We start from the raw sequence: 26325 nt of genomic DNA, 5'->3' as shown, positions 1-26325 counted from the left end.
ATATCTGAAGGGTTGCCACAGGGAAGAGGGCATTGATTTATTCTCCGTTGTGCCTGAGGGTAGGACAAGAACCAATGGGTGGAAACTCAACAGAGGGAGATCCAGCCTGGAAAGAAGGAGGAATTCCCTGACGGTGAGAACCATTAAGCAGTGGAACAGCTTGCCTCCCAATGTTGTGGGTACTCCATCACTGGAGGTTTTCATGAAAAGATTGGATAGCCCTCTGTCCAGGATGGTATGAGGTCTCCTGCCTTGGACAGGGGTTGGACTAGAAGACCAACAAGGTCCCTTCCAACTGGTTCTATGATTCTATAAATTAGTATGCATGTAAGGAGTCTTAATTTTCTTTTTTTCCTGGCACTGAGCTGGAAAAGAATGAGGAGGGGGCAGATTTCTAATTCTAAACCATGAATTGTGAATGTTGGTAACATAACATGATTATCTAGTGGAATTTGACCATATTTTTATGTAGATGGAGATCAAAATGCTGTTCAGGATTCATGTAAACTTTATATTTGCCTATATAGTTGTATACTTTGCACTTCACTGTGCAAAGAGTTGCATAATGGGAATTTCAAGCTGGAATTGTTTATGCACATTCACATGAAATGTGATGGCTTCTGCAACTTTCTTCAGGGGGAAGACCCACTTGCACAAATATTGGGAACCTACCGTCCTGCTGTTGCTGAAAAAAATTCACTTGTATCACACATTTCTATACTGTATATGAAATTTCATCACTGTTGCTTTTTGAACTGCCTACCCCTTAATAACAGGAGAGAATTAATAAGTGTTACTGTTCTACTTCTGTAGATTTTGTGGCTTTTCTCCTGTCGCAGTTGCTAAAGGCTTTTCCATTAAAAAAACTTGTCATCACTGTTGTTGCATTTATAATCTTACATATGCAACCTTCATATTTTATTATTATATTATTCTGTAGATATAATCCATAGTGTTCAGAACAATCCATTGTGTTTTTGTTGCCAATGCAGAAATAAAAAGTCAGCGACTTTTTAAAGCATCAAAGGTGTAAAAATACTGAAGTGCAATTAAGAAAAAAAATCTGTTTTTTTTCAAGATATCGATGTTGTGCTGCATGTTGAACTGGAAACTTGTGAACTGATGGAATCTTAAAATAAAATAATTATATGAACAAAAGTAAATAGAAAATAATATATTCCATTATTTAATCTAAAGCTTGCTTTTGCAAACTTTGACTATAGATGAATTATGTGAATGGGCTCATTAAAGTAAATAGAACTGTGAGAAAGATTTGGATGTAACTCTCCTTTAGTATAATATGCAATCATCTTTCATGGTCTTTTGTTGTGCCCAGAGGTTGTAGCTGAGTAATTACCACTGAGGATAATTTCTTTATTGAAACAGCCGAAAACATAATCTGTGATAAATATTGATGCAATGATTAAACTGATAAAATTAAAAATAATATTTGCTTTTATGCATCATTTTCAATAAATCTATGATTGTGATATGGTTCACTTAAGAACATAGGACATCTTCTTGTAATAGGCCATTGATCTATTTAGTTTTATCTGCACTAACATGCATCGGCTCTGCAAAATTTTTGGAGCTGATTGTCCCAGAAATAAGTGAAAACAAGACACAGAAAATGCTCCCTTACGCTAAGGAACTGAAACCTTGAAACTGGAAGAATTATTCTCAGAAGAAAATGCTGCCATATCTGGAGCTTTTTATCAGAGGAGGGGGAAAAAGCCAGTAAGAGGAAATGTAATAGAAATACTGTAAATAAAAATATGCATGGACTGGAGAAAGCAGATAAAGATACTTACTGGCTACGTTTTAATTTTAAATTAGTATTATTTTATTTGGACATTTAAGTTTCAATTGTAAGTCTTAGGTTTAAGCATTTTAAATATTTTAACTTGTTTGGATTTGTCTTTATTATTATAACATTATGTATTTTTATTTTACTTTCCTATGAAAACTGTGTTGAGAGACCCACCTTGAATTCCTGTTCTGGGACAAATTAAGGCTAAAATCAGAGGAGTAAATAAACAAACCAATGCAGGTTCAAATTTAGGGCAGAGATTTGGAAAGAAATTTGGGGTTGAACAGAAGGAAGGACTTCTTCATAAAGTGCTTAATTAAACTACAGAAATGGGGATTATACACATATAGAGATTAGGCTGTAGCTTCTGAATGCCAGCTGCTCCACAAAAAAATAGTGGGCATGTGCTGTGGCCCTCATATCGTATCCTTCCTGGGTTTTCCCAGAGCCATCTGGCTGGCCACCTCAGGAGCAGAATGGTGGACTAAACAAAACTTTGGGTTGATCTAGCTGGACTCTTTAGATTCTAAAAATGGCATATTGGAGTGAAATTGCTATGGAACTGCAAGGTAAGTCAAAGAGAACAAGTAGATGACTAAATGTATATAGGAATATAAGGTTGCATATTAGGAGTTTGTACAGTGGTGCCTTGCTTGACGACGATAATACATTCCGTTAAAATCGCTGTTAAGCGAAATCATCAAGCAAAATTTAAAAAACCCATTGAAATGCATTGAAAACCGTTCAATGCGTTCCAATGGGCGAAATACCTCATCGTGCAGCGAAGATCCTCCATAGGGTGGCCATTTTCCAGTGCCTATTAAGCGAGGAATCCATCCTAAAAACAGCGGGGGAACCATTTTGCACAGCGGGCTGCCATTTTGCGACCCACCGATCAGCTGTTTGGAAATCATCATAATGCGAAGAATCGGTTCCCGAAGCAGGGAACCAATCGTCGTAAAGCAATTTTCCCCCATAGGAACATTGTTTTGCAATAGCAATCGCAAAAAAAACCATCATAAACCGGATTTGTTGTTTGTAAATGGATTTCACTTAATGGAAATATTAAGCAAAATTTGAATTTCTCCTCAGGACTAGGAGACAATCTAACTAGTGAAATGCATCTAAAGAGGATTTTCACATCTAAAGTACAAACTGTTTGAATTTAATGTAAATTTCCACTTACTGTGATGTCACTTAGATCTTCAAGCAAGATTTGAAAATTATCTTCATGTTTTTGTGCGTATGTCTTTGTGTGCACATTGTACTCATGGTTCTGACTTCCCCTAATTTCTGAATTTCCACAACTATTTTTTCCAGCTGTTCAGTGTGGCAACCCTGGAACCACAGCTAACGGGAAGGTGTTTCGAATAGATGGCACGACATTCTCTAGTTCTGTAATTTATTCCTGTATGGAAGGCTACATCCTGTCTGGAACATCTGTGAGACAGTGTACTGCTAACGGAACATGGTCTGGCTCCTTGCCAAATTGCACAAGTAAGTATTGTTTCTCTTTAAAATGTTAGTTTATAAGAAGCCAAGGTACAACTGTGCAGCAATTACAACTTCTGTGTGTGGGAGCCTCGGGTAATAGACGCATTGTACTGGGAGAAAGTACATTCCCGACAGAAGTCTGTTTTCCAGAGTGCAGTCACTCAAAGCAGTGAAAACAATGACATTCTCACTGGTTTGCAAAGCACCAAAAACAAACTAACAAACAAAAACCACCACTTTTTCTGGGTCCCCTCCACTATCCAATGTTCCATTCTCCCTTCCACAAGATAAAGGAATCTTTTTGTTTAAGGAAAGAAGGTTCCTTGGCTGCATTTAATTGAATGCTCCAAGAAGACTCTCAAGGTTTTCTAACCATTAAGCCTTAGCATCTCAGGGTAAAAATCAAGAATTCTTTTCAGGGTAGACACAAGGTTGTTGATGAAGAAAAAGTGACTTTCTATCACTTAGCCACTACCATAAATCTTATGTCAAGATAGGGAGGGGAGAAAAAACTTCTAAATTGCTTTAGGAACTTCTTCCATTGCATATTCCAAGAAATCTGTGCAGCCTTGTCACTAACTATATGGATCAATTGCTGATTTTTTTTTCTGTAGCAGTTTAACTACGTGACTTTAGAAATGCTTCCAATATTTTCTAAACTGTGATAGCTTAGCAATCTGATAAAATTGTAAAGGTAACTAAATAAGGAGTGCATCCAGCACAAAATACTTCAGAGAACATAATGAATATGCAGCCTGCATTAATTAAATATTTGCTAATTTATGTGTATTAAAATAATTTGTTCTCAATCTGTTCCCTTTTAGTCATCCCATCTTTATTTGACTTTTCATTCTGTTTGCATCTTGTATACTGATAACAGCTGCATTCTAGACTTTAAACATGCTTTCAGTGTTTTGTAACCCAATATTACTACTTTCTGTTTCACTGTTTTTCTGTAATATTTTATGTGTTTTCTTTATGAAAATCACATAAGCAGCTCTTTGCAAAATTGAGAAAATGAGTGAGTGAGTGAGAGAGAGAGACAAATCTGGAATTTTAAAGGATATATGTTTTCCCTGTATTTTTATTTCTCAAACTGTAAGTACAATGCAAATATTTGAAAACCTTTCACCAATCTTCCTAGCAGAAACCTGTAGTACAGTTTACATCAATATAAGCCTCTGGTGACAGTTCTGTGCAAATAAACCAGGTGAAGCAGAAGTCAGAAAATGAAGAAAGTTAGAAATCGGATAAGACGTGGGTTGCCATTTGCTGCAGCTAAGAAAATTAATAGTTATAATTCAGTCTCCTGACAACCTTTTTTTAATCAGGTGAAGTTGTTCTTCCAAACAGACTTCCTTGTGAGTGTTACTGATTTCTGCTCAATACAAAGCAAATTTATTATGACTATTTGAAAAAAAGAGTTTGGATTGAAAAAAATGAGTTTAAATGTGTATAAAAATGTGTTTTCTTTTAACACATCTTCCATATTTATTTATTTTATTTATTTATTTACAATATTTTTTGGCCGCACCATTGCCAGTGGCTTCTGGGCGGCGTACAACATTAAAACCTAAAAACATTAAAAACATTTTAAGAAACAGTATAAAATACCATATATTAAAATATTTCTTAAAACAATTAAATCATTAAAAGTAATTAATTAAAATGCTGGGTGAACAGAAAGGTCTTTGCCTGGCGCCGAAAGGCCAAGAGTGTCGGAGCCAGGCGGATCTCTCTAGGGAGGGTGTTCCAAAGTTGGGGGGCAACAACCGAGAAGGCCCTATTCCGACATGCCATCCCCTTCACCTCTTTCAGGGATGGCACCTTCAGAAGGGCCTCCTGGCCTGATCTTAGAGGACGGGCAGGCACATATGGAAGAAGGCGGTCCTTTAGGTAACCAGGTCCTAAGCCGTTTAGGGCTTTATATGTCAAAGTAAGCACTTTGAATTGGGCCCGAGCAGCAACCGGCAGCCAGTGTAAATTTTTCAGAACCGGCGTGATATGAGTCCGTGCGGCGGCACCACTTACCAGCCGCGCAGCCCGGTTCTGTGCCAGTTGCAGTCGTCGGACCGTCTTCAAAGGCTGCCCCACGTATAGCGCATTGCAGTAATCCAGTCTGGTTGTTACCAGTGCATGAGTGACTGCTGCCAGGCTCCGCGCATCCAGGTAAGGGCGAAGTTGATATATTCTCCGCAGCTGTAAGAAGGCACCCCTGGACACCGAGTCCACCTGGGCTTCCAAGGTCAGACTGGGGTCAAGGAGCACCCCCAAGCTGCGGACCCTATCCTTTAGGGGGAGTGTGATCCCGTCTAAGGTAGGGAGATGGCCCTTTAACCTATCTGGCGGGGCACCTACCAGCAGCACTTCAGACTTGTCTGGATTGAGCCTCAGTTTATTGACCCTCATCCAGACCATTATCGAGTCCAGGCACGAGTTCAGAACGGTGACTGCCACACCTGGATTGGTAGAAAATGAGAGGTAGAGCTGGGTGTCGTCAGCATATTGCTGACTCCTCAGCCCAAACCTCCTAACGACCTCCCCCAGCGGTTTCATGTAGATATTGAACAGCATGGGGGACAGTATAGAGCCCTGAGGAACCCCATGACGCAACCGCCATGGGTCAGAGCTACTGTCCCCCAGCACCACCTTCTGGACTCGATCAGCCAGGTAGGAACGGAACCACTGTAAAACAGTGCCTCCAATTCCCATCCCAGCCAGTCTATTCAGTATTAAAAAAAACTTGTTGTTTAAAGACTCTGTCAAGGCTCACATTGGTTCAAGCTCCACAAAGCTATGAAATTGTAAGTCAAAGATCAGTTAGGATCTTGTATGGTGTCACAAACTGGGCTGGCTTACCTCCATGTAAGATGAGGGGATAGGGTGTCCTGGACCAGGAAAGACGGCCCCGGTTATTCTGGTCCTGTATTGTCTTATAATGTATATGAGATCTAATGTATTGGTAGATGAATCCTCTGTAAGTTGAGCTAAGCCTGCTTCTTGCTTATAATGATCATTGGAAGGAGTCCTAACATCCTTCACTATCCTTACGGTGGTTCAATATAGAGAAGGTTTTGTTGTTGTTGTTTTTGCAGCAGTATAGTAAGGTTGAATGACATGGAATTACTTCACATTTTCTATCATGAAAAATCAACAATATTCATCTAAGAATACACTGAGGTTTGTGCCAGTAAGCATTTTGCAAGACACCTGCAGTTGTTTTGCTAGCTGGAGACAAAACAGGCTGAGCGCTATGTGGTGCAACTGAAAAGAAGTGATGGGTGTGAGGGTTCAGCTCTCTGAAGAACATAAAAAAACCCCTGCTGGGTCAGACCAAAAGTTTAAATGCTTCAGCATTTTGTTCACACAATAGCCATGCAGTTGCCAATAGGAATCCTATAGACAGAACATGAGTGCCATAGCATTTTCCCACTCAATTTCCACTGGAACTGGAATACGGGGGTGTCCATTTTTTTCTATTACTGGTGGTAATATGTAGACCTTGTGACTAATAGCCATTTCACAGCACATCATGTTTTTCGTTTTAGAAAATATGCTAGTTAATGTTTGTGATGTTCCTCTAACCTGATATTCTGTTTAAAGCTTCATGGTTAACTTTTAGATGGGGAAAAAAATTACTGGACCCAAAAAATAAAAATATGAAAGCAACTGATTTATGCTCAAAATGGATACATTACCCAGCTCTACACTATGAAAATGCTACTTCTCTTGGTACATCTTTTATTAAAAAAAATCTACAAAAGAGTGGGTTACTTTCAAAACCTCCTTGGCCATTTTTCATCAATGAAAGAGTCATCAATTAAAATAGTATTAGGACATTTAGAATAAGATTATGTGTTAAAGGAATTGTGTGTTTCTTCCTCTTACAATGTTTTCCCCCCTTCTGGCCCTGAAATTTTTTCAAACTAGCATGCCTTATATATCAGATGTTTAAGTGAAGGTATGTTAATCTCAAGACAACCAACTACAAAACCATAGCAAACTATTTGCCAAATGTGGACTGAGGCAAACTCGTGTTTGAATGAGCATATAATCTTTTACATATCAAGGGAGCTCTGCTTCTCATGGCATATTGCCTACATTGTCTTGTTCAGCCTTTAGCTACAAGCAATATACCTAAAGTCTTTAATAGCAGTACTATTCTCATGTCTACTCCATCTGAGGCAACAGCCTCCCCAAATCCCTATTTAAGTCATTCATGCTTCCAACAATTGGAAGTTTCTCATTTATAAACATGGCTTCAAACAGAATAGCTTCATCTCTCCTCTTACAGAAGCAGGAGTTCAGAAAGAATGTGTGCCATCTAAAGCCAGAAGTACATTGCTTCAGAAGGCTGCTCAGCCTACATTGTGGTTTTTTGTGAGGGCCTGTACATTAACACTAATGGTTAACACTTCTTTCCCAACAGGACATGACCAGTATAAATGTGTGAAGGTTATAAAGTACTGGGAGCTTGGAAAATATAGATCTGACTGATCAATTTTTAGATTGCTTCTGGGTGGTGTTTAAAATTGTCTACTAAAATGGATGCATGCCAATAAATGATTCGTTTTTGCATGCTTCCTCCTTCAAAAATATAATCAGTTGTGTTGCAGTTTTAACATCTGTTCTTCAACTTCTTTTCACACAGTAATCAGTTGTGGAGACCCAGGTATACCAGCTAATGGCTTGAGATATGGTGATGACTATGTTGTTGGACAAAATGTTACATATATGTGCCAACCTGGGTACACAATGGAATCCAATAGTTCCCAAATTCGTACTTGCACTACTAATGGCACATGGAGTGGAATGCTTCCAACATGTAAAGGTATCTATCATTTCAAATTTACAACGGGTTTCTAGTATATTCTTTCCACTGTAACAAATTGGTGACTCAGAAGGAGCCTCTTTGAAGACTGTTAAGGATTGTTAACACATTTGGGCATTCCCAGAACAAGAACCCTGTCATCTGATCCTTCCACTCTGTATGCACTATTGGATTGCTTCTGACAGGAATGATGAGGATGATGAGGATGAGGAGAAGTATATAGAGTGGAGTAATGACATCTACTCTACATGCTGCATGACTTGACTCATCTTTTTTTACATTTTTTTCACCTAGCACCAAGCCTTAAACAAATGTCACAGACCTTTAGTGTTTCTGGTTAGAAATGAAAAGTAGTTTTGAACCCATTAGAATGGATAAAAGGCTGAACCCATGGTTTTGTAGGAAGGAAGTGTTTCACAAGCAAACACACTCCACAAAGAATTAGACCCTTTGTGGCTAAAGTAGGTTTCTTTTCTCCTTTCCTTAAAAAAAAAAACCTTACACAATCAAGGAAACAAACATCAATTCCCTGGCCAATATTTATTTATTACATTTATATTGTATCTTTTTCCTCCAATGGCTTAAGGCTATTCACATATTATTTCATACTTTTCATTCTTATTTCATTCCGTAGTTAGGTTGAGAGAGAGGGAGAGGTTCAAAGCTACTTAGTGAACTTTTTGACTGAACTGGGATTCAGATCTCCCTAATTTAGTCCAGTTCCAATGAGTACCAAAAAAGGTGGGGCTTTTAGCATCTCACTTGTCTCATCCAGTGGTTTCCAGCCTTGGGTAATCCAGGTGTTCTTGGACTCCAACTCCCAGAAACCCCTGGTAGCACAACTGGTGTGAAGGCTTCTGGAAACTGCAGTCCAAGAACACCTGGTTTACCCAAGGTTGGAAACCTGGTCTAATCAACTAAGTACCACAAAAACTTTTGCCTATGGCAAAGAATAATAGAAAATGTGACCTAGATGCAATTCTTAGTCCCAATTAGATTAAATCCAGTGACTGAAATCCTGTTGTTTAACATAGTGAAGTTGCACTAGGGTAGGTCCATTGAGTCACTGAAGATTTGGTGAGGCAACTGCTCTGTAAGCTCCATGGATTCAAATGGACCTGCTCTAATTGCAATTTACTGTGTTAAAGTAATTTGCAACTCGAGTATACCCATTTGAATCAATGGAACTTATAATGGAGTTGATTTACCAAATCCCTGCTGATTCAAAGGGGTCTGCTTTAGTGTAAGCAGCAGCCTTTGAATCAACTGGACTTACATAAATGTTGACTTACCATTCTGTGGGTCTCCTCTATTTAGGACTAGTAATTGGACCGAGGCCAGGCCTTTATATCCAGTTTCAGTATATAGATTTCATTAGAACTAAAACTAACGTGTTTATGTAACAATCTAAGATGCATATTTTTGCATTATTTGGGAGGACTTGTGTATGGAAGACAGTACCTGTTCAAGCCTGTAAGAGTGATTTAGTTTGGGAAAAACCTAAAATAAATCATTGTTGACCCCACTTTCTCCATCTCTTGCTTTACTTCTTGTTGCTTCCACGTGTGTTACAAGACACGTACATCTCTGTGAAGGTAGAATCCCCCTATATACAACCCTAATATGAGCTCATCCAGTCAGATCAATACAGAACCATTCCTTTTTGAATACTTGCAGTTCTTAACGTTTTAGGCTGAGACAGAAATCATGAGTTACTCCTTATGACAAACAATGTAAATTAAGCACTACATGGATTAGAACTAGTTTTTTAAGGGCTACTTTCTCTCAGCATACTATTCGTGCTGTTAGAAATACCCTCTGAAGGTGACCACAGAGAAGGACTTTCGTATTTAAAGTTCTCCAGATTTGGAATGTTCTTCCCATTCTGAGAATGAGAAATTGTAATCCCTTTCTTCTTGCAACTGACTGTGTCCCCTGAAAAGTTTGTTGGGCTAAATTTTACAAGGGGTTCATGAATAAAGTGGTGGGAAGCAAGGGATGGCTGCTGATGGTGGGAATTATGCCTAGTTAGATTGACATTTTCTCCATTTGGGATGATTCCCGCTCCAGCAGCCTTCCATAATACATCTAGAATAACAGATTAGGAAGACCCACCAAAAGTCTTTTGCTGGGTGAAGTAGGGTTCAGTTAGCTTTAGGGAGTAAAGCTTCTTTCTGTGAATCTGTTGATTTACTTTATTTTCCAGGCTTTTAAGAAAATGGTTGTAATTATTGTGAAAGTCAAATACATGGGTTTATAAAGCTAAAGAAGAACGAAATAGTGAATAGAAGAGTATTTCCAAATCTAGTGTTGGTGTATAATCTTTTTAAAATTTGACTACATTTTCTTCCGTTGGCTGCACACAATGCTCAGTATCACATATATTAGGGCATGAAAATGAGTCAACATGGTGTTTCATGAAAGCTTTGGAAAGAAAATGTGATTCTGGTAATGTTACTACAAAAAATGATACTGTCCTCCAAAAATGTTAAATTAGCGCATATGGTTCTCCTAGTAACTATAGACACTGGGGACATTTGCAGCTGCTGTGCCTAATGACTCTAAATGTTGTTGCAGCTGTTACCTGCCCAACTCCACCCCAGATCTCTAACGGAAGACAGGAAGGAACAAATTTTGACTGGGGATTTAGTATTAGCTATGTCTGCTCGCCTGGCTATGAGCTGTCATTTCCTGCTGTTTTGACGTGCGTTGGGAATGGAACGTGGAGTGGTGAAGTACCTCAATGTTTACGTAAGTAGTTATTTGACATTTAAATTTCGTTTTAACCATTATTACCGTTAAATATTTTCTAAAGTTCTTCCTGTAATGCATTGGAGGCCACATACTTAGGTATCAATTCTAATTCTTTGTTGTTGTTGTTTCAACATGTACTGTTCTATAATGCCACAATACTCTCTGGGTGGTTTACAGCATAACTGTGCAAACAACACTTTGTACACTTTGTGAGTTGGGTACTCATTTTATCAAACTCAGAAGAAATCAAGGTCTTGAGCAGAGGTTTGACTGTAGTGCTGCAGTTTAACCAATTGTGCCATGGAAGTGGACATACTGAAGCCCATTCTGGTGGAGGCGTATCCTGAAAAGAATACAGAATCCAAAAACACTACTGTAAATGTTTAACAGTGGTATTACTTGTTTTTTAAGGGATTGTTCACTCTATACTTTTTACTCATTCCTCACAAGAAATGTTTATTTATTTATTTTTATTTTTATTTATTATTCGATTTATACCCCGCCCGTCTAGACAGAGTCTACTCTGTTGGTTTCGGTAACATTCTGTGAATGCACTATTTTAAAAAGTCACTGAAAAATAGCCTGAATGACAGCCACCCCATAATATAATAATTATAAATATAATAATAAGTCATAACATCAAAACTCCACTAGTGCTGATGATGTTAGTAGGCATTATGCTATTTCTCAAACTAATGCTATTGCCCCCTGAAAAACAACACAGTGCAACTGCTGTTGTTATTGTTGATAGCCCAGAATCCCCAGCTTTCTGATAAAGCTAGGTGGCTGGGTACTGTTTCTTTAATCTTCCACAATGCCCCAAATTTAGCATCATTCCTTTAAAAAATGCTATATTGGGGCATGGTGGGGAATTTCAGTGGCGGTTATGTCAGAGAATGTCTGCTCTGTTGCCTGCTACTGCTAGGTAAATCTGTCTAGGCTAGTAGCTCCTAATCTTGGGATCCTAGATATTCTAGAACTCAAATCTCCAGAAGCCTTCACCACTAGCTGTGCTGGCCAGGGTTTCTGGGAGTTGTCATCTATGAACATCTGAGGACCCAAGATTGGGAACCACTGGCCTCTTTAACCTAGGATTGGATGGAAATGAGACCTGATTCAGAACGGTGCTTTGTTTTAATTAACTTGAGTCTGAGAAACAAATGAAAAAAAAATCTTTGTTTCTGTAACCTGTGAATTTTTGACTTTCCCAAGATAGAACAGGTATGGAAGAAAGAATGACAGTGTTTTGTCTCATGTTTTATACCCCTAAATCACGTTTGTCAAATATGACAAAAATGCCATCGGAAGCAAGTTCAGACTGGCATGCTTTAGTGAGGCAGGACTAGGCTGATATCAATAATGCCAGGAGTACAGAAGAGACTCTAGGCTGTCTATTACAATTGGACTTTTGTTCCAATATTATATTGAATTACCTGTTTTATACAGAAATTTTTATTATCATAAAAGTGCTGACAGTGATGGATTTTGCAGCGCTGCAGATTTCATTACAATAACAATTGTATGGTGGCTTTTTGACACAGTGCTTCATGCAAAGATGTTTGTTCTTTCTCAGGAAAAAGAATTACCAACCTCTTCAAAAGTAAATCCAATGGGTTTGATTAACTGGGGGAGTAGAACTCTACATGTCGTGTCACAGTAAAAGTAAAATCATAAATAAACAAAAAGTACTGCTAGGATCATATGGGCAAAGTGGTATGCTTTGTCTAAGATTGCTATTTGCTTTACATCTGAACGTATAGCCCAGACCTTTGAGTCTTCTCTGTAGCACTATTGAATTGAAACAATTTGAGCATTCTACAAGAAATTTCAGACTGATTGCTTATTTATTTGTTTGGTATATTTATTTGAGTTTTATACTGCCCATCTGGCCACCAAAGTGAATTTGGAGGAACGTATGAGGCACCTTCATGTGGTGTTAAATTATTAGTCCACTTAAGTATCATATTATTAGACATGACTGGAAATGGTTCTTCATGGTTTCAGATTCCTTCCTAGCTCTGATGTTGGGTATAGAACATGCTTGGACATAGGGTGTAAAATGTGTGTTCCACTACTGGCCTGTAATCCCTCCAAATTCCAAACCATTTACTCTCCTCACATCAAGGAAGCTGTTGTGAACCATAAATAATGCAATTGATTTACAAGTTTTTTTTTTGAAATGGTAAAACATATATTACAAGTAATTAAAGTGATGTGAATATATTTCTATGTGATTTGTTAGAGACTGCTTCTTATACAATAGGACCCCCATATCTACTGTGGATTGGTTCCAGGTAGTTAATCAGTGGATTACCAGAACTGTCCACTAGAGGGTGGCAGAGACCATGTTATGTGTTCAACACGTGGCCTCTGCCTCCCACTAATGGTTGGTTCTGGTAATAGATGTGAAAATAGGGTTTTTTTTCTGTTTTTTTTTTCTTTTAATATTTTCAGAACATAGATAAGTGAATCAATGGTTTTTAAAGCTGACATCCACAATTCGGGCATATTTTGCATAAATAAGAGAAACAGTAAAGTAAGTAAGTGAGAATTGTATTCATGGACACCGAAGCCAGACAGACGTCAACATGACTGCATCCCCAACTCCTCTGAATAAGACCTTATGTATTTCAGCCATTTACTGTTTTCTCATTCTTAATATCATTTGGAGTCCAAGAATTATTATTATAACTCAGGTTGCATCTGAAATGCTTTTGCCAGCGTGAACACTGCTTTCCTCACTAACTGGGTTTACGTGGAACAAAACAGGTGCACACTTAATGATCACTTTCACATGGATGCTTTAGAAATTAGCACAGGCAAACTATGCTGGGCAAAGGGAGAACCTTAAAAGTTGTAGTCTGGTACAAAGATATTATTTTTTCCTTCCACATTTCTCTCTATTCACGGATGCTGGGGAGAAGAAGACTGATGTGAATAGCTGTGGTGTCTAGTTTCCATGGTTACTTATTCAGCCAGGGGGTTACTAAGCATGCAACAATGCCATGTGGTTGGGAAGAGGCAGGAGAAAAATGCCAGTGAATAATGTAGTTCCATCACAAATTCTGTCTTTAAACATTAACTGAAGTCCCAGAATGCTCTGAATTAATCTGTGAACAAGATTTTAAATGTTTTCTTGAAAGTCTGGGTCCTTTTTAATGTGTAGGAACCATATACATATATTTTGGGTCCTCTACATATTATCCAGCTACACTTAACAGTTTTTTTTAATATGGAGAGATAGCATACATCTGAATGTCACTCTGTGCTTGCAGTGTGATAAGCAGTGCTGAGTACGCTTGCACAGAATGTGCGCATATTTATATTCTGCAATTCCATTTGATATTCTGAAGCAGAAAGTAACATGAAAGCATATGCTTTCTGCACCATTTCAGCATTTCCAAACAAAGAAATCCATCATGTTGAAAATAAAAGCTATTAACATATTTTCTATTTTTTCCCCTTTTTTGTACAGCAAAGTTTTGTGGTGACCCTGGAATACCTGCCCAAGGCAAAAGAGAAGGAAAGAGCTTTATTTATCAGTCAGAAGTCTCTTTCAGCTGCAATCCCCCGTTCTTGTTGGTTGGTTCTAGTACTCGGATATGTCAAGCAGATGGTACCTGGAGTGGATCGTCTCCCCGGTGCATAGGTGATCTGTCCTAACCTAGTTCATAATCTATTGGCTTCTTTGCACTCTCCATAAATTGATTAATGTTGCTTTCATCACTACATTCACTCATGCAGGAGGATTATTGATATCCTCACATCTGCAGCCCTTCCTAAAACTGGCTCCATAGGGTGCAGGAACCTCAAGAGTGGCTTGTCAGGCATATGCAGGTTACAGCTGAAGAGGAGAAATTGGGAAATTGAACAACAAAAAAGCCATATCCAGCACATCTGACTGTGCCTTCTGAGGGATTCATGCATCCAGGTCTATGTGGGAATCATTCATCCAGGTCTATACATGCAAAATATTGGCAATTCCATTGTATATCAATATGTGTAAGGTTCAGCCAAAAACTGCAGTCATGCTGGAGCATAACCAGGTCTTATATGAGGAATCACTCAGATGCAGTCCAAGATACTTTACTTAGTTACTTGCTTTTTTCTTCTATTCTATATGTTTAGAATAGACACCACTGAAATCAATGGAACTGATCACTGATACAAGGCCACTGATTACAGTGGATATAATCTAAGCACGAAGAGGTCCTGATCAGATATGGGTACTTCGTATTTTTTATTAAGTTATACAAGATTCCCTGGCCCACTTCCTCCCCAAAGTGGTCAGTTACTCGGGGAGGCAGGGAAGGATTGGCCGGGCTCCTTCCCAGATTGAAGTGCCAGCACTGTCGAAGGACCCCTGTGCCACATGGAGTCCAGTGCATAGCCTGGGCAGTTCTGGGGGTGGGGGTGGGGATGTGTTTAATACAAAATATGAAGTGCCCAGGTATTCTCCTGATCTTTTGAGGATACTGCTTCCCTTTAATACAAACTGGAGGGTATTTTTTTGGAGGCAGGGTAGAATGGAACAATGCCAGGTATAAAGGCCATACCATTGGTCTTATCCATGTTGGTCTTTTAGGGAATTTGGAGTTGTTGTTGTTGTTGTTAATTCATCATGTTAGAACTGCAGAGCTGGAAGGGATCCTATGGTTAAAGTCTGAGCCCCTGTCAAGAAGGCGCAGTAGGGAATCAAACCCCCAACCTCTGGCTCTTCAGCCAAATATCTAAACCAATTTGTTTTATCTGGATATATTTTTCATTATTAACTACCTGAAGCTAGGATTTTTTCCATACTGTGTTGCAGAGCACTACTTATATTTGTATTCTGTTCATAAAATTCAGCTGTGTGAATTATTTGTGGAATTCAGATTTGGACACCACAATTCACTCACTGACACTTCTGGAAATAGTTGGTATTAATTTGGTTTTGGAATTTTAAACATATTTAACGTTAACATTTCCTTTTCATTTACAATTTTTTGGTTGTTGTTTTTTTCTTCCACAGAACCCACCCGCACATCATGTGAAAATCCTGGAGTTCCCCGCCATGGATCACAAAATGATACATTTGGCTATCAGGTAAAATCATTCATCCTGAATTTACAGTTGCACCACCAATATCACCTCTGGCTTGCAGTGGAGGAACTGAGTGGGACTACTGATCATTGAACCGGGTGCCTCTGGGCTAATATGTCATGGGGCGAGTTGACCAAAGCATGTAGAGCTTCGTTTACCAGATCCAGCAGGAGCCACTTCTCCAGCCATTCCTCATCCTCTTCCCCAATTCCTCCAGAGCCATAGGATATTATTTTTATTTATTTAATTAGTATTTTAAATATTTTTACCCTAATGTTCTCCTTGAATAGGACCCAAGGTGGCTTATTATGGGTTAGGTTCCCCTGATGATTTGGTTCCTCATCCTTTTATCCTCTCCTCCCCACCTTTCTCTCCCTCAATCAGCTGCCCCTCATTACTGAGATACCCTCCCCAGATCAACTACTCAGTTTTGTCCCCTGAGCCCTGCGGTGGACAGCCTGATTTCTGGAACAACTGTGGGATGATCCAAGTTTGGGGCAAGGGACAGGTCAGTTTGGGGAGAAGGATGTAGAAGAAGGGCTTGATTATCTCCCCAGTGTTGTTTAATATTCATATGAGGCAGCTGGTTCAGGTCATCAGGAGGTGTGGGGCTTCATGTCATCAGTATACTGATGACACCCAGCTCTACATCTCCTTTCCCCCAACAACAGTGAATGCTGTTTCATCCCTTCACTGCTGTCTGGAGGCCATATTGCAATGGATGCAGGTGAATGGACTGAGGCTGAACCCAGACAAGACGGAGGGCCTGAGGGTGGGTGGCCTCGCCATTGGTGGTTTGGGAAACTCCCTCTCTTTTTTTGGGGGGGGGTGACTCTCACCACAAGGAGTGAAGTTCGCAGCTTGGGGGTCCATCTGGATCCAGCGCTTACCATGGAAACCCAGGTAGTGTCAGTGGTCCGCACCACCTACTTCCATCACTGGTGGATTGCCCAGCTGCGTTCCTATCTTGATGTTTGTGCGCTCACCACTTTGGTACATGCACTTGTAGTCTCAAGATTAGACTACTGTAACACGCTCTACATGGGGCTACCTTTGAGATTGATGTGGAAGCTTCAAATGGCGCAGAACACGGAGGCCAGACTTCTTACTGGGTTGAGAAAACATCAACATATTTTCCCCACTCTGGCTGCCCTACATTGGCTGCCTGTTCGTTTCCACATTGATTTCAAAGTATTAATGATGACTTATAAAGCCCTAAATGGTTTAGGACCTCAATATCTAGTGGAACGCCTTCTCCCACCTAGAGGCCTAATGTTGAGGGAGGTCCGGAGAGAAAGAACAAGAAACCAGGCCTTCTCGGCAGTGGCCCCTTGCCTCTGGAACAATCTTCCCTTAGAAATTTATCTGGCTCCCTCGCTAGATGTTTTTAAGAGCCAACTCAAGATCTGGCTCTTTAGGCAGGCCTTCCTTCCTGTCAATATATAATTTATTTATTGCCATCTTCAAATGTATTAATGCTGTTGTTTTATTTTATATTGTTATTATTTGGATTGCTGTTAGCCACCCAGAGTAGACTCTGGTCTAGATGGGCAGGGTACAAATTAATAAATAAATAAAGGAAGAAGCAACTCTCTTCTCCTTGGGGTTCCAATAATAGTCCACCAGAGCCCAAGGCTAAGGCATCATGGGAGGTGATATGTATGTGTGTGTCAGCCTGGCTTCTGCTTCTTCTTACATACTGCTACACCATGTTTTCCAGAGATGGGTCCATTGAATGGACTGTTCAAATACTTGATAGTCATACGGTGTAGGAGTAGGATCTGTTCTCAGTCATCCCAAAGTGCAGGAAATGCAATAAGCTACAGAAAGACAGATTTAGGCTGAATATCAGGAAACATTTCTTTATTTATTTTATTTATTTATTTATTTTATTTATTCAATTTATATGCCGCCCAAACTACCCAGAGGTCTCTGGGCGGCTTACAATAATTAAAATTCAATACAGCAAAAGATAAAATTAAAATACAATTAAAAAACAATTAAAATTGCCATCAGACCCACAGCTATTATTATTTCAATTAAAAGCCTTCTGGAACAGGAAGGTTTTGACCTGGCGCCGAAATATCATCAGCGTCGGCGCCAGACGAATCTCAGTCGGGAGGGTGTTCCATAGTCTGGGGGCAGCTGCCGAAAAGGCCCTTTGTCTACAAGCCGTCCCTCTTACCTCCTTAAGGGACGGCTCTTTCAAAAGGGCCCCCTGGCTAGATCTTAACTGCCGGGTAGGTTCATATGGAAGGAGGCGGTCCTTCAGGTATCCAGGGCCCAAGCCATTTAGGGCTTTATATGTCAAAACAAGCACTTTGAATTGGGCCCGGGCAGCAACTGGTAGCCAATGTAACTTATACAGAATCGGCTTGATATGTTCCGTGGCAGCTGCACCACTCACCAGCCGCGCAGCTCGATTCTGGACCAGTTGCAATCGCCGGACCGTCTTCAAAGGCAGCCCCACGTAAAGCGCATTGCAGTAATCTATGCGGGATGTTACCAGTGCATGTGTGACTGTCATGAGACTCCGCTCGTCCAGGTAGGGCCGTAGCTGGTATAATTTCCGCAGCTGAAGGAAGGCGCCCCTGGCCACCGAGTCCACCTGGGCTTCCAGTGTTAGACTGGGGTCCAGGAGCACCCCCAAGCTGCGGACCCTGTCCCTTAGGGGGAGTGTAACCCCATTCAGGGCGGGGAAATGGCCCTCCAGCCTGTCCGGTGAAGCACCCACTAACAGCACTTCCGTCTTGTCTGGATTGAGTTTCAATTTATTAACCCTCATCCAGTCCATTATCAGGTCCAGACACGAGTTCAGCACAGAAACTGCCTCACCTGGATTGGTGGAAAACGAGAGGTAGAGCTGAGTATCGTCAGCATATTGCTGACTCCTCAGCCCAAACCTCCTGATGACCTCTCCCAGCGGTTTCATGTAGATGTTGAACAGCATGGGGGACAGTATTGAGCCCTGAGGAACCCCATGACATAACTGCCATGGGGCAGAGCAACTGTCCCCCAGCACCACCCTCTGGACACGGTCAGCCAGGAAGGAGCGGAACCACTGTAAAACAGTGCCCCCAACTCCCAACCCAGCCAGCCTATCCAGAAGGACACCATGGTCGATGGTGTCGAAAGCCGCTGAGAGGTCCAGGAGTATCAACAGGGTCGCACTCCCCCTGTCTCTCTCCCGGCAAAGGTCATCGTACAGGGCGACCAAGGCTGTCTCTGTACCAAAACCCGGCCTGAAACCCGATTGAAATGGATCCAGAAAATCCGTTTCATCCAGCAGCGCCTGGAGTTGCCCGGCCACAACCCGCTCCAACACCTTGCCCAAATAAGGGAGGTTCGCCACTGGTCGGTAGTTGACCACCAGCCTTGGGTCCAGGTTAGGCTTTTTAAGGAGTGGTCGAATTACCGCCTCTTTCAAGGTGGTAGGGACCACTCCCTCTCTCAGAGAGGCATTCACGGCCTCCTGGACCCATTGTTACAGCAGTATGACCATGGAACCAATTACCTCTGGAGGTGGTGAGTTCTCCAACCCTTATGAATCCCTCAGAAGACATTCAAGAGAAAATGGGACAACCATCTGTCAGATCTGTTTTGATTTCGATCCCAGCATTGGGCAGTGGGTTGGACTCAGTGGGCTTATATGCCCCTTTCAACTCAATTGTTCTGTGAATGATGCTGGCTTTCATTTTAATCCTATTTATCAGGCACTTGTTGATATAATGCTTTTCAGGACTATATCAAAGATCGGTAAAGTATGGCCTGTGGCCTTCATGCAACCCCAGGCTTCTCAGTGCAGCCCAGTCATGCCCAATTTAAAAAAGAATTGGTGTAGATATAGCCAGTTGAGCTCCAAGAAGTCTCAAAGGCCCAGTTGACTAAATAACATGAGAGATGCTGGCCTTTTAAAAGCTCCAAATAGCCTTCTAAAAAAAGACTAGCACAGGCCTAAAAAGGAGGCCCCAAATGGCCTGTAATTGGACAGTTGCTTCTGAGGTTCTAGGAGTTTGATTGGCCGTTGTTCTGGGATTTATTTACTTATTACTCTAGTGGGACATTCTGGAGGAGAACTGTCACCCTCTGAAGTCTGAGGGAGGGGTGAAAATAGGATCATCTACACAATGAGTCCAACAATAATCCTATTAATAATAATAGTTTTGAAGATCAAGGAGTTTAAATACCTGAGAACCAGATATTCGAAGATGCATAATATCAGTATTGACAATATTAATCCATGGGATCTCCTAGCACAGCCCTTGTCTTTTCTCATTGAAAAGTGAGAATAATGCATTCTTTGCTTTTTCTAGAGTAGAATATGTTGGCTGCTATTGCATTTCTGTGAATGAGAGATAATCTCATGCTCATTGAAAGTATTATATGGAAGGTTTGTTATTAGGGGTTTAAATGGAGCAATGGCTATCACTTCAGAATTAGACTCATGTTTGTACAAGGCAATGATGGAGAGTGATTCTACTTCCCCTGAAACTAAATGGATTGAATATAAATGCTTCACTATGCTATCAGTAACAATAGAAAACCCAGGGCCATAATTTTGTGTGCTGTTACAATATATAATTTACATTGATGCATACTACATATTATAGTGTATACAGATTTGGATTAGAAAGTACTTATTGCTGTTCTGCATATTTTTTCAAGGGCTATTGTGTATAGTGCTACAAAGCAATAACAATAATGTGTGGCAAGCCTTTAATGCATCATGAACATCTTTAAAAGACACACACTCATACTTATTGAGCACAGATTTCAAATGTTGGTTTAGTGTTAAAAGTCTGAAATTGTGGAAGCATTTTCTGGAGATAAAACCCTCTCAAATGCTGTCAGATTTACTACAAGTAAACATGCATGGAATAGTATCATAGGCAATTCTGCCTATTTAAAAGCCTTCCTGGATAATTCTCATGAAGCAATTTGAGTCAGGGAACAAAACAGTAGTACTTAGCACAGAGGAGGGGAAATGAGAGAGAGAGGTGGTATTCAGAGGCAGTAGGGCGAAAGAGATAGTATCCTGAGGAGAAAGCCAGGGAATTTTGCAAAGCAATAAAGGGGATTCAGAACTTTTGAAACTTCAGCAAGGATGACCCATATATTTTCAGAGTTTTCTCTACAGTCACAAAGGCTAAAGGCTTGTACTTTGAATGACAGCAGAATTAGAAGATGATATACTATATGAGCTGTAGGAAGTCAGCGATGGTTTAACCTAGTCCTTTACCTTCCAGCAAGACATGCACAGGCAGAAAGGAACAGAACAGAAATTAAATAAACTGAAGAGAAAAGGAAAGAAACCATGAATCTATTCAAAAGTCTCCTGGACCTCTGCAGATGAAAGCCAGGCCCCTATTTTCTGAGCCAAACTTTAATCCATGGCATACAGCTGCACCATTTGTTTTTTTTCTTCCCTGTTTAGAAATAAACATGGAATACCTGATACATAGAATTTGGAACATAAGTTTTTAAAACTTCCTTCTGTGTGATTCCAGTCCAGATGGGGAGACACAATTGCAATTTGCATAGGACCCTTATCTGAATTGAGCTTATAAGGAGGAGAGGCTAAAGCCTTCCTACTCCACCCCCCATGGCGTGGTCTGGTCTGGATCATGACCCCATGCTTATTTTTGAGGAAAGAAAGAGTTAAAAGTGATGTATAATTTATTCCGAAGAACTCTTCCTCTGAAATCTTCCTCCTCATGTCTTTTATCTAAAGATTAATATTACAAGGTTTCCAGATTTAGTTCACTGGAGTCAAGCTCTATATATTTTATTCATTCATTCACTATACATAGTTTTTGTTTACAACATTATGCTCTCCATTTCTCCAAGTGGAAAAAGGATGGGCCCAGATTTGTTTTCCACCTAGAAAGCAAATCACTACAAACTTAAGGTGTTTTTATTTGTTATCCTTCTAGTAATATTTGGCTTATTTACAAAAATAAATCATAGAATAATTGAGTTGGAAGGGATCTATAAAGCCATCTAGTCCTACCCCCTGCTCAATGCAGGAATGCAAATCAAAGAAGATTGGACAGCTGGTTGTCCCATTTTCTCTTGAATGACTCCAGTGTTGGAGTGTTCACCACCTCTCTAAGTAATGTATCCCATTGTCATACTGCTATAACAATTAAGAAGTTTTTCTTGTCTTCCTGTAGCTTGAGATCATTATTATGTGTCCCGCATTCTGCAATGATCAAGAACAGATCCTGCCCCTCCTCTGTACAACTACCTTTCAAGTATTTGAAAAGTACTATCATACTGTATCTCCCCTTAGTATTCTTTTCTCAAGGCTGAACGTGCCCATTTCTTTCAGAAGTGGAGACAACCTTCCTGTGAAAACTATCTCTGTCTCAGTTGTACTGTGCATCTCTGTACTCCACCTGTGCTTTCTTTCCATATTGTTTCGTAACAGGTTGAGTGAATTGTGTTTCCATTCCATATACCACCCTTCTTTTTTTTTCCTTTCAATATAGATCATAATAAAAAAAACTAAACCTAACCAACGTGTGAATAGGATAGTGGTGTTGGGGAGGGACTAGAGGCAGAACAGAAGGGGGTGGCAAAGTGCTTTTGCCTAATGCAGTTGATACCAAACAACACTGAGACCAATACACACATTCCTTCAGGTTCTTTGAAAAGGCAAAGGGAGGAGGAGACTGAATTGGGGTAAGGTTAAGAAAGTGAGTGGTTGAAGTTCAAGAACTTTAACAAAGTTGTTCTAGATGTCCTTGTTGCTAACACAAATAGCTATGAGTATAAGATTAGGGAAAATAACTTGTCATCCTTTCCCCATAAATCCTGTGACTGAAGAATGCTGGTAAGATTCTTGCCCACAGTAAAAGCTAAACCTATCATGAAATGAAAACCAGGTCCAATCCTCTACCTTCTCATCTCCCCCATCCTACTGTTTTCCATATATGGCTCTGTTTTGCAACATTTTGGAGACATACTGTCTGTCTTTGTTTACAGTCCAGATTGCTAAATTGGTCCAAAGAGACTGCGATGCAATTTGGGATTGAGATTCATCTGAGTTACTTGCACAGCTAGCAACTGCAGCATTTGTAGCTGCATTTAGTAAAAGGCAAAAAGGTCTTTTTAAAACCACCCCCATGCGCCCCCCCAAAAAACTAATCTGTTTCTGGGTCTGCTATTTGGCTTTGTGACTTTTTACAGATAGCACTGTAGATTGTTGGCAGACATCCAGACGTAGGCCACTTTAGCCGTAGTTGCGGCCTCATCTGTGGCATGCAAATGAAACCATAACATAACACAATCAATAATTCTGTGCATGTAATGCATTCACTGACCTGTCAGTCCTTTGTGAGGTTGTGATTTCTCCAGAAAGGCTATATAGAGCTTTGTTTTGGTTTGGTTTCGGTTTTTGAAAAAACAAAAACAAAACTGCATTCTTGTGTCAGGTTTTACCAACTTCATCTGCAAGCTTCAAAAACAAATTGCTTCCCCAAAATGAGCTCTAAGCTTGAAATATTTGTGCAGAGATATTCCTGCTAACATAGGAAATTGTTTATAGCATTCTGACCCTAAGCCATAATAGGACAGCATAGTACTGAGCTGAAATAACTGGGATTTATTTAGACCAATCTGTCATATATGCAAGACATTTAAGCTCTGTTCTTTCCTCCAATTTATTTTGAGTGCATATCAGTGTGCGTCTGTAAATTTAGCACTATCCTTTCTGTTAAACCTGAAGGGATTCAAGATGCATTTCAAATTTAGAAAGAAAAATAGCTTCATTACACTCATAGTAGCCTTGTATTAGCTTATGGATCAATTTTGTGAAGCCTTGTATGAAGAATGGAGATAAGGAACAACGTCAAAATCCATCTTTTTCTGTGAATTTAATGCTTCTTAAAAGCACATAATTTCTAGCATAAGAAAATAATTTGTTTAGTACAGAAAAGTGTGCTGTGCTGGATAGCTCAGTGGTTTAGGTATCCTGATTGTGGAGCCAGAGTTTGGAAGTTCAGTTTCCCATTGTGCATCCCAGAAGAGCCACATCCTGTATGGCCTTGTTCAAGCTGCACAGTCCCAAAATGCCTCCAGAAGAAGAGAATAGTAAACTACTTCTGAGTGTTCCAACAGTTACACAAACAATCAAATGACTGTGGAACAAAATAAGCAATCAAAAAGATGAGACAAAAGCAATTTTAGAACCAACCCCCAAGAAAATAAGATAGCAACCCTATGGTAATACTTACATAAGGGCATAATTTCTGCATAGTTTCAGAGCATAAACAAAGCAAGCAGCAAATGAGCATAGCATTCTCCTAAGAGATAAATCAGAATTGACGCAATGGCATGCAATTATTATTATTAAGAGATAACTAGGCCAAGCAAAGTAATTTCTGTCCCCATTTTCATACTAGTCCTAGTTTCCAGAAGATCTGCCAATCAGGTGTTGAGTTTCCCCAAACATTCATGAAGAAGAGAGTAAGGTAAATGTAAAGGTTCCCCTTGACATTTAGTCCAGTCATGTCCAACTCTAGGGTGCGGTGCTCATCCCTGTTTCCAAGCCATAGAACCAGCGTTTGTCTGTAGACAGTTTCCGTGGTTACGTGGCCAGCGTGATTAGACACGGAATGTTGTTACTTTCCCACTGAGGTGGTACCTATTTATCTACTCACATTTTTACATGCTTTCAAAATGCTAGGTTGGCAAGAGCTGGGACAAGTGACAGGAGCTCACTTCATCACGTGGATTCGATCTTACGACTGCTGGTCTTCTGACTTTGCAGCACAGAGGCTTCTGTGGTTTAACCCACAGCGCCACCACGTAGAGAGTAGCTTCTACTTAAGTTGCTACCAAAGTGTGAGCTCATCCTGCCCTTGAAATTCTCTTTCTCACAGAGATTAACCACAGGTGTTACTGCCTTCCAGTTACCAGTGGAGATTCCTCCTTTTTGGCCAGCTCATACTAGGCACAAACTACCAAGCCTGATTTTCCAGAAGAACAACAGAGTCTGTGATCCCCCCTTTTCACAATCTCTTGACAGGTGGCATGGTGGCCACCACATTTTGTGAGACACAAAGGGAGAAGATTATAAATAGCAGGGTAAGGTGGAATTTGAATGGAAAAAATACAAGCGGTTGCATTTGCCATAACAGTGGACATTTAAAAAAAAATACATCCTTGCATTAATGAGCTGATTAACACATGAAGTGGCATGAAAAACTATGGCCTTTTCCCCATTGTGAGTAAAGAGCCACAGGAAATAGAATTGCCACTTTGGATGGATTCTTGTGTACATGTTGAAACCTTTTTCTGGAATCCTTTATTTGAGAATAACCTCAATCTATATTAGAATGTAACCCCTATTCAGTCATTTGGACTACAACAAGAAATGCCATGAGGAGGCGAGAGTGCACTAGCCCTGCTCTTCCAGTGGCACCCTCGTCATGAAGAGAGCGAATGGGTAGCAGGTAGTCTCCTGTATGTGGGTCTCTCTTTTTTTCTTCAGTTTTCAGAATCACATGGAGAGCCACCACGCACAGAGAAGGCTCTACAGCTTGCATTGTCACTTTCCACACAAGGAGAGGGGCAAGAACCATGGATAGGGCTGTAGAACTTTCTCCTTCTGGCATGTTAGTTAGTTAGTTAGTTAGTTAGTTAGTTAGTCAGTTAGTTAGTTTGTTTGTTTGTTTGTTTGTTTGTTTGTTTGTTTGTTTATTAAGCTTATATGCCACCCATTTAGACATAGTCTACTCTGGGTGGCTCACAAAACAGAGTAGAAACAGTTAATATATATTAACAAGTTTCAGCATTTATACAATAGACGATAGTTAAAAATAAAGAAAAAGAAGAGGTAAGTTAAGTAATGCCCGGAGGGAAGGCCTGCCTATATAACCAGGTCTTGACTTGGTTTTTAAAAATACCAGCAAGGGAGCCAAATGGGGGGGGGGGGAGTTTGTTCCAGAAACTGGGAGCAACTGCCAAGAAGGCCCAGTGTCTTGTTTTTTTCTTTCCGGGCCTCCCTCGGCGTTAGGCTCCTCAACCTAACCTCCTGGCTAGATCGAGTGATCTAGGTAGGAGGAGGCATTCTGTCAAGTATCGCAGTCCTAAACCATTTAGGGCCTTGTATGTGATCATTAAAACTTTGAAATCAATGCGGAATGGGTAGCCAGTGCAATGCGGCCAGAGTAGGAGTGATATGTTGAAGTTTCCTAACCCCACTAAGAAGTCTGGCCACTGCATCCTGCACCATTTGGAGTTTCTGCATCAATCTCAAAGGTAGTCCTATGTAGAGCACATTACAGTGGTCTAATCTCGAGATATAAATTCATGGACCAAGGTGGTGAGTGCCCCAACATCAAGATAG

General features: G+C 40.3%; 1 protein-coding gene across 6 annotated transcripts in view; it reads left to right on the top strand.

Annotated features, from left to right (window-relative positions):
• The window catches only part of CSMD3 (CUB and Sushi multiple domains 3), a 700243-nt gene that overhangs the window by 649031 nt on the left and 24887 nt on the right, over positions 1-26325 (top strand). For all 6 annotated transcript variants that reach the window (XR_013544184.1, XM_072999268.2, XM_072999267.2 and 3 more), the window contains 5 exons: positions 3131-3307; positions 7956-8135; positions 10713-10886; positions 14365-14538; positions 15901-15974. Coding sequence is in view for 5 of the 6 variants with exons in the window: in XM_072999268.2 (XP_072855369.2) it covers positions 3131-3307; positions 7956-8135; positions 10713-10886; positions 14365-14538; positions 15901-15974 (779 nt within the window). In the remaining variant the exon portion in view is untranslated. The remainder of the gene's footprint in view (positions 1-3130; positions 3308-7955; positions 8136-10712; positions 10887-14364; positions 14539-15900; positions 15975-26325) is intronic.

The sequence above is a fragment of the Pogona vitticeps genome, chromosome 4 (assembly GCF_051106095.1).
Source record: "Pogona vitticeps strain Pit_001003342236 chromosome 4, PviZW2.1, whole genome shotgun sequence".
In the NCBI taxonomy this organism is placed as follows: Eukaryota; Metazoa; Chordata; class Lepidosauria; order Squamata; family Agamidae; genus Pogona; species Pogona vitticeps.
Note: the sequence above shows the minus strand (reverse complement) of the source record. Positions and strands in the feature narration are given on the sequence as shown.